General features: G+C 42.6%; 1 protein-coding gene across 1 annotated transcript; it reads left to right on the top strand.

Annotated features, from left to right (window-relative positions):
* Positions 1-6,319: 6,319 nt before the first annotated feature.
* On the top strand, positions 6,320-8,393 carry LOC103975664 (patatin-like protein 3). The gene is made up of 3 exons (XM_009390688.3): positions 6,320-7,426; positions 7,704-7,766; positions 7,841-8,393. The coding sequence occupies exons 1-3, from the start codon at positions 6,476-6,478 to the stop codon at positions 8,165-8,167; spliced, it is 1,341 nt and encodes a 446-aa protein (XP_009388963.2). The 5' UTR covers positions 6,320-6,475; the 3' UTR covers positions 8,168-8,393.
* Positions 8,394-9,375: the final 982 nt, after the last annotated feature.

Here is a 9,375-nt window from a genome sequence, read left to right on the forward strand (position 1 = left end):
GACAGTGGAGATACGAGCGGATATCGTCTACGTTATCGCTCTCGGCGACGCAGCGATCTTGGCCGGGAATCTCGCTGCGGAGCTCAGCCTGTCGTGTCGCCGAGCGGTGGACCACCACCCACGTCGTCTCGCCGTTGTAAGCCCTCGTGCTCTCCTCCGCCTCTCAAAAGCCACGCTGCTCGCCATCTGTGTCAGAGCGACGGCAGCAGCGGCTGGTGACAGGCGACGGGCACGCGGATGACGCAGTCCTGCCCATCAGACAAATGGTCCTGTCGTTCCACATAATCACCGAAATGCCACTATCGCATGCATGTCCACATCCCATGGCCATTCATGCGTGCGTATTCCCATGTCCCGATGGAAGAATATGGTTGATAGCGATCGTTCCTTACCGGCAACACTATATATATATATATATATATATATATATATATATATATATATATATATATATATATATATATATATATATATATATATATAACAAGAGCGAATTTTTGGAAAAAGTTGTTAATTTTGAGCTTTTTCTGTAAAGTGCTTTAAGTTTAAAAAAAATTATAAAATATTTTTTTAGAAATAATTATTATCTTCTATTGGATACCATCTCTATTACGCTTTTGTCTTATCGATCACCCCCTCTATCTGGCGCTTGACAATCTTGTTTATTGACCCTCACTCGCTTGTAGTGATCGACTACAACATTTGTCGATCGCCTTCCTTTTCTTCTCTAGTATCTATATCTCTACATATTAGTCCTATCAGGTGCTCGTCTCCCCTAAGTACTTCGTGTCTCGGTGTGAGAGTTGCGACCAACTCCAATAATAATTAAGGGCTCAAAGTAATCTAGTGCAAGCAGAGGTGTGACTAGGATTGAGGATATGATGAAATTTTTTTAAAATTATAAAATAAAATAATCTTTTCACTTAGCTAAGGTGTTTTACATGAATTTTTTTAATTTGTGATATTCTACAGCAAAAAAAAACTCGAAGTTCAAAATTTTTTTTGGGAATTCGTCTTAAAGCAATCATAAACATTCAAATGGATTTTTTTAATGGAATATTAATATCAATTGAGATTACATCTGACGGGATATATATATATATATATATATATATATATATATATATATATATATATATATATATATATATATATATATATATATATATATATATATATATATATATATATATATATATACACAAGAATCACTTAATTGGGAGGTGTATATATACGAAATTTCGCCAATCCATCTACTTATTTATTTGCGGTGAAGAGAGAAGGGAGAGATGGAATGGGGTCAATCTAAAACCCGAGTGGGTTGAGGAGGTCGAATTTGTCAAGCTGCTTCAGCATCTCACGTAATTGACCTCGCTTTGGTACTTCTATCTCTATGTAGGTTATGATCATCTATATTTCTTTTTTGTATCAAATTTGTTTGGTTTATTTCTCTGATTTGATTGTTTTGGATATCGTCCTCTTTTTGGCAGCTTGGAGAACCCTAGAAATGATCAAGTTTAGGGCTTGTGTTAGGGTTTAATGTATGTAAAGGTCCTAAAGTATCACTCATGAATATGTTGGTCAATTTATGTCTTCTATCCATGTCTTCCCAACATAATGAGAACTTTGTTGGAATGGAAGATCTCTTTATCTTCATCCTATGGGTCAGTTCTTGTAATTTGATAGTTTCAGAACAAAATAGTTCTTGCACTAATCCTTGGTGCACTTGGTATGAAATGTATATAAGTTGTTTATGTGGTACCATATTGGTGATATAGGATATATTTGTGCGAAATATATCCTAAAAACTTAAGCTCTCATAAATATATCTAAAATCTAAACCTTTTAGATTTCTTTAGAATGCAGCAAAGTGTACCTGTATTGCCCTGTCCTATCTTGAGCTATAACGAATGTGTCCTATTGCCCCTTCAGAAATCTCTTCTTGAATGTCGTTACCTTATATGACACACAGGATTAATTGGCCTCTTTGATCTTTAAACACCCTATCTAATCTTCAGAACAATTAGACTATTGGAATTAGCTTCTCTATCTGCATTTTGCAAAGAACCTAGAATTCTGTTTTTTTCTCGCTTTTCTTCTTGCAATACTATGGTTAGAAGTGGTTTCAACTTTACATGGAACTTTACCTATCTTGAAAGAATTTATGATATGCAAGCAGCTTGATTTGTTCTAACAATAACCTTGATTTGTTGTATTAAGGATCGTAATAATCCTGAGTTTGACAATATGTTATGGATTTGATTGTCATATGTAAACTTAAAAAGCAGACATTCATCAACAATATCAGGCGAGTTGATATCTTTGTCTGTCCAACAAGCTGCCAGAAGTAAAATCCCAGTTTCCTTTGAACTTGAGAATGCTAATAGACTGAGGCAACTGGGATTAGCTCATTCATATGGGCTTTACCAGTGCCCATGAAACTTTAGGTGTAATAAGGCCCTTATTAGGGAACAGAAGAACAAGATTGGAGTAAAGATGTAAGTCCAGGACAAGATTGAGGACTGTGATGAAATCTTCAAAGTTTTACATGGAGGTGCCCGAATGTCCTTTTGTCGTTTGAAAGGGATGAAACCTGGAATTCAATATTCGTAAAGAGAGTTACGGAGGAGAGAGTTGGAATGCTAAGCTTTCATGCCTAAAGAAGAACAAACAATGCCATGTTGTGGTTTACTAGGTAAAATGTTATGTCAAAATGCATTAGATCACATTTCTTTTGGCATGTAGGCTTTGTTTTCATCAATTAGCTGTCAGTTCTTGTGGCCCCTTCAGAGAGGAACACTTGTTTAGTTCTCTGGTAGCTTGAGAAATTTTCTTTTGATGTATTGGGTCAGTTGAACATATAGACTTTTGGCTCCCATCCTACTGGAGAGGTCTGTCTGGAGTTAATTTGTTAGCAGTTTATTGTTGTCGACTTCTCGAGAGGTAAATAGTTAATGAGAGAAACTCCTTGATGTGGCTAAATCTGTTCTCTATGATGTCCTTTTGTTTCTTCTCCTTTGTTTACTTCATGCTGTTTGGATTGGTATATAGTACTGAAGGATATTAATCAGTGTCTGGTGACTGTCTTCAACTTTTCATTGGTCATGATGCTTATATATTACTCTCCATACAAGTCTGGCATGTATAATGCTAGCTACTGTGCAGAGTGGAAATAAACAGGAGGTCACACACCATGATCTAATTTGATGAACCAATTAGATCCTTGTTTACTGAAGTTAATGTTCAAGCCCTCGTTTCTTTTTTGACAGAATTGTGTGTATATATATTGATGCTTTTGAAGTCAGTGATTTTACCTGTCCCTCTAAATATAAGTCAAACTTGTACATGTCATTGAAGTTAATCTATCTTAGAATAAACCACAAATGAATCTAATCAGTATGGCAATGGTTATTTTGTCCCTTAGATAATCACAAATGTTTTAGTTTGATGGCCCTTATTTGTGAAGACAGTACAATTTGCTGGTAGCAGACAATTAATTAAATGGGTGTCAAACAGAAGATACCAACAACTTCTATGAGGAGGCCAAAAATTCTGATGCTGCTTCTGCTTGGATCCTCTTCATCACACTTTTCGGTTTCCAAGTCGCAGTACTGCAATAATTTAAGCCAACTGTGGATCCAAGACTTCAACATCAGGCAGTGCCACCAGATTGAAGGCAGTTTGAGATGACCAGGAATTGACATGGCAACCTACAGACGAAGCTATGTCATATTTCATGAACGTCCAGGAATGGCTGTTTTGACTGTAATATTCCGAGCAAAGGGGGCTGATACTAGTGCAAGAATAGATTTCTTCAACATGAATCATGAAGGCAGGCAAAGAGGAGTGATGACTTGATCCTAAAGCATAAGTGCATATTTTGGAAGTATCAGCAGAAATTTGAAAGAAAAAGACAGAATTCTGCATGAACAGTTAATGGAGGTACATTGCATACATGTCACTTTCAGATTGCTGATGTCCCTGTTTCTCGACCACAAGAGAACTGTGACAACATCATGATGAACAGTGAATAGTGAAGACTGGGTACCAGACATCAATGTCTCAGTGAAGGAGATCCGGAGATGAGGGAAGGAGTAATGTACTCCCCCTGTATTACAGCGCTTGCATCAACTGCATGAATTGCTTGTTTTGGCAAGACTTCAACGATGACTGGAGTCACATCACATGATGCATCGGTCAGGAGGTCTTGAATCCATGAACAGATGTTGATCTCCCCCTTCCACAATCTTCTCTTTGGTAACGCAGTCAATTCTGTGAAGCTTATGAACTCTGGATAATAACAGGAAGCATATCTAGTCATTCTCATCCAGCCAAAACTGATGGGAAGAAGATTAAACCAGTGTGCAAGTTATTCTGAGGTAATGTGATCAGAGTTCACTTAAACCAGGACGCAAATTACTGCAACTCTCTTTCCATTCTGCATAAGCAGTCAATTTAAATTCTTTAAAGCATGAACGGGCAAAGTTTGGCTGTTTCATGTGGTGTTAGTTCCTTGGACAGTAGCACATCATGTCATCCATTAGTGAAGTTTTTATTTAGGAGAAAGGCTCAGTTGGACCACTACCAAACCCTCCTTTTTGTTGGTCAATCCATCACTTGGTTGCATGCTCATTACATAAAGTTCTGTGATGTCACAGTGGGAATAGTGTTTTGTCACAGGATAAAGTGCAGATTGACATAGATAAGCTAGCTGAAACATTAACTACCTGCTTGCTCATGCAGTTGGTTTGGAACTTGTGATGCTAAAGAATTAGATGATGATAACAACCAAAGTTCCTGAAATCTATTGTTCTCTTTGGAGGAAAGATAATTATGATTATGTGTTAATGGGAGCTTCTGCTGAATCGAGAACTCTGGAAGAGTGGTTGGTTGTTGAGAGTACTGATTGCTGAGAATGTGTTTGCTGAGTTCTGCAATTACTGAATTTATTTGAATATCTTATTAGGAACTCCAAACTGCAAGTCCACCTTAAGAACTCTTTTCATGTCTTGCTTAGGTTTTCACCTGTCTATCCATAGCTTTTATTAGCGGAATGTTTAACATAATGACAGAGAAGTGTGGACTTGATAAAATTTTCTGCTAAAAAAGCAGTAGTATCATTGGATTAATTATGATGTTGAGACTTAATGGACCATCAAATCATCAGCTTCCCCACCATGACTATATATCATAGCGTAAGTGCAACTGCAACAATATTAAGGCTTCCAGTTTAACACCATGATACATGATAAATAAATGAAAAGAATATTATATAAATGGACGGTGAAGGAGGGGAGCACAAAGAAAAATAGACAAAGGAGGGCCCTTAAGGAGTCAATCTGATGCTCAAACAGAAGCAATCATGTTATGAAGACGGAGTTGTATCTTTGTGGAACTAAATACTAAAGCTATGCTCTTATGTGCTGTCACAAAAGCAAGAGAAGCTTCTTCAAATGAGGAATAATGGTTGTTGCAACTCTTCATTTTCACATTTGGACATGCACTCTAAGAACCTTCCAAAACCTTAATCAACTAAAGGCTTTTTCTCTGATCATCTTCTTATAGTCAGGTTTATTAGGTTGCATGGTATAGACTTCTGCCACTGGGCATGGAACTTGAGGGGACAACCACTCTTCCAAACTCAAGCAGCTGACCTCCAAAGTTGATGACCTTTTTGACCCGAGCACACTTGCTCGAGCTCAGCGTTCATGGAGACCTCGAGCAAGGTCGTCGTCACTCCCCTCTCTGCTTCGTAGAGAGAATGGCCTGCTTCATATGTGAAGTGCTCCATCCTCGGGAGTACGGCTGCAGTCCTGCTTCCACTGGCAGTAGAGTTTTGCAGGCATAACCTGCAGCACTGCTCTCATTCTGCCGCAGCCGCTCGCCAAGGAACATGGAAGCGGAGTCGCAGAACAGCATCGAGAAAGAAGCGGCGATCCTTCCATCGTATTAAGCGATCTTATTGTCATTACATACTTTAGGTAATGGGCGCCACATAATTTGCAGGTCAAGGAAGATGTATTTTATGATCATTCCTCACGTGAATCTCATGTGCAATTGGGGGGAGTGGGGGAGACATAAATCAGGGCACGAGAACTCTACTAGGCCAGCGTGTCCTCGTGATGTTGTCACTTCTAAGAATAGATTTAATAATGTTTTATTATTTTATAGGTTATTAACCCAAAAAGTTCAACATTTTATTTTATATCATTATATATATATATATATATATATATATTTGATACCTAAATTGATATAAGCAAGTCGGGTCAGCATAAATTATCTGGAAAAACGCGTTCCTACTCTCGAGGCCACTCGAGAGCATGGTGGCCACGGGAGTGTGCTACCGTGCGCTATTGGGCCCGCTGCTAGGTTGCGCTGCATCGCTCCCTCTATTTAAGCGCGAAGGCGTGGACACTCGGCCTCCTCGCTCTCAAAGCAAAAGGACAGACCGGCCTCGACCGCTCGGCCGAAAATGGCGCCGGCCCTGTTGGAGCCGGGAGTTGACGTCGACAAGTTGAGCTACGAGATTTTCTCCATCCTGGAGAGCAAGTTCCTCTTCGGCTTCGACGACCACAAGCCCCTTCCCCTCCAATCCTCCCCTGCCTCCGCCTCGCCGGTGCCCCCTCAGCCGCCCGCCCCCCGTGCGCCCGCGGGCAGGGTCCGCATCCTCTCCGTTGACGGCGGCTGCCGCCCCTCCGATGCCCTCCTCGCCGCCGCCTCCCTCGCCCGCCTCGAGTCCTTCCTCCGCGACACCTCCGCCCGCGTCGCCGACTTCTTCGACGTCGCCGCCGGATCCGGCGCCGGGGGCGTTCTCGTCGCCATGCTCTTCACCCGTGGCCCCGACGGTCGCCCCCTCTTCGCCGCCGACGAGTCGCTGCGGCTCTTCGCCGCCTGGAGCACCGGGTCGCCGTCGGGGTCGTTCGGCCTCCCGAGAAAGGGCCCGCTCGGGTGGGTGCTACGGCGGAAGCCCGGGGGTCTCCTCCGGCGGGTGTTCGGCGACGCCACGCTGAGGGACACCCTGAAGCCGGTGCTGGTCCCGTGCTACGACCTGGCTACAGGGGCGCCGTTCCTGTTCTCGCGGGCGGACGCGATGGAGGCGGACGGGTACGACTTCCGCATCTGGGAGGTGTGCGCCGCCACGTGCGCGTCGCCCGCGGCGGCGGTGGAGATGAGCTCCGCAGATGGGCGGACGCGGATCGCCGCCGTCGGGGGCGGGGTGTCGATGGGCAACCCCGCGGCCGCGGCCATCACGCACGTGCTCAACAACAAGCAGGAGTTCCCCTTCGCCGCTAGCGTGGACGAACTCATGGTGCTCTCGCTCGGAAGCAGCGCCGCCGGTGTGGACAGCGCTTCCGGCAGACGGCGGCCGGTTCCGTCGGCGGCGGAGCTCGTGAGGATCGCCAGCGAGGGCGTCGCCGACATGGTGAGGACCTCCCCACCCCCCCTCTCTATCTCGTCGCCAGCTGGCTTTGTTTTTAGCCTCTTTTTTCCCTCTTTTAAATTACTCGTATGTATACATTAATTTGTTTTGTTTCTGAAAACCTGACAAAAAATGTCGGCTGTACTGTGTAAGCTGACCATCCGTCCATTCGATGGGGCCCACCATGAATCCCCCAGTGGACGGTTCAGATAATTACGTAGGAAACATTTATATTAATTAATTCGTTATCATTCTTAAAGTGGGATGGATATGTTATCAGGTGGATCAAGCGATTGCAATGGCATTCGGACACAACAGGACAAACAATTACGTACGGATTCAGGTAGTAATTCTCCATTACACAAATCGATCTATCATCACTCTGTTATCGTTCATTACTTTTGTCAATAATCTCAGGCTAACGTGTTCGGATTGGACAACAATTATTCTGCGAGAACGAGCAATGCTGATAGATTGATTTGTGCAATGGAGGAAAGATTGTCGCAGAGGAATGTGGAATCGTTGTTGTTTAGAGGGAAGAAGATATCAGATCAAACTAATGCGGAGAAGCTCGAGTGGTTCGCTAGCGAGCTCATCAAAGAGCATGAGAGGAGGAAGAAGAGCCTGATTCCCGTAATAGTGTTGAAGCAAGTCATGACACCGAGATCGTCCACCGCCACCACCACTGTCATTACTGGCACCACCACCACCACCTCAACAACATCAACATCTGCTTCGCTCTAATTCTCTGAGCAACAAATAAACGAAAATTAGTTCTTTAGGAAAAATAAGAGATCAAAGCTTGGTGGTTGCTGAGCGTGAAGCAAGTGCTGATGGCACATTGTGTATAAGGGGCTATGTATGTGAAGTCTGTTCAAGCTTTGGTTGAATTAGACTTTCAACTGAGACTATTTCTTTTGGTACAATTCAAGCACTGTGATCACCATGGCCAGTGACAGATTTGACATCTTACAGGAGTTCTCTCATACAAGGTGCACTAGCTGTGCTTGGTTGCATGGTATGCAAATGTCTACTGTAAAAGAGACATCAAAGTTGTTGCTCCAAACACAAGAGTGCAACTTAGTTCCCATTGGTCAAAGCTGATGGGGAGGGGGAGCCACCTGACACCACCAACTAGAGAGAGACGTGGTGGATAGTCTTATGTTACAGCTGTTGCATCTCTCGAATGGAGTGGTAAAAATTTTGCCAAAGTCAACCTGTGTCAAATTTGGTAGTCCATCATAGACAATCGATGCATCCAAAGCAAAAAATCTATATGCAGGAGACCAGATCCAACGAAAGAAGAATCTGCAACTCTGTTGATAGAGCTGGTTTGCACCATAGAAGAAGGTGAGAAACTTCACATTAATTAACCTCCAAAATGGTATGTAACAGCTAACTTATTGTTCTTCTTTTGTATCCTTGATGGCATTGTAGAGTGCGACCTTGAGAACCAAAATGTACTTTCTTTGATTTAGTTTATCAAGGGTCAGAGGTGGGTTTGTGACTGTCAAACAGTTCAGCATTAATATATGGCAAGTGTCTGAAAGCCAAGTTAACAGGCATATAGTCTCTCCTGATCTTTCTGAACTAGTTGTTTTCCTTAGTGTATTGTAGACCAGTAATTAATGAGAGTTAAACATGTGTGGAGACAAGGACAATGCACTAAATGTCAGTGAATAAGACAGTGCTCGAGTAGCTGTCACATGGATGGATGGAGCCTCTACCTAGTAGAATGCTACTCTTTTGTTTAGCATTTTATGGTTGGCAATTAGCAAGCTGTAAGCTGTAGTAATCCAAGGGTAAGTTATGGGGTGTGAATTGAGAGATGATTTCCTCAGATCTTGTCCAGTTTCTCATGTAATAGTGCATGAACTTTGGACTGCTGGTAGAAGTAGTCATGATTGAATAGTGTTACAGAAATGCCTTCCCAGAAAAGTGTGCTCTAAAAG

Source organism: Musa acuminata, chromosome BXJ2-2 (assembly GCF_036884655.1).
Source record: "Musa acuminata AAA Group cultivar baxijiao chromosome BXJ2-2, Cavendish_Baxijiao_AAA, whole genome shotgun sequence".
In the NCBI taxonomy this organism is placed as follows: domain Eukaryota; kingdom Viridiplantae; phylum Streptophyta; class Magnoliopsida; order Zingiberales; family Musaceae; genus Musa; species Musa acuminata.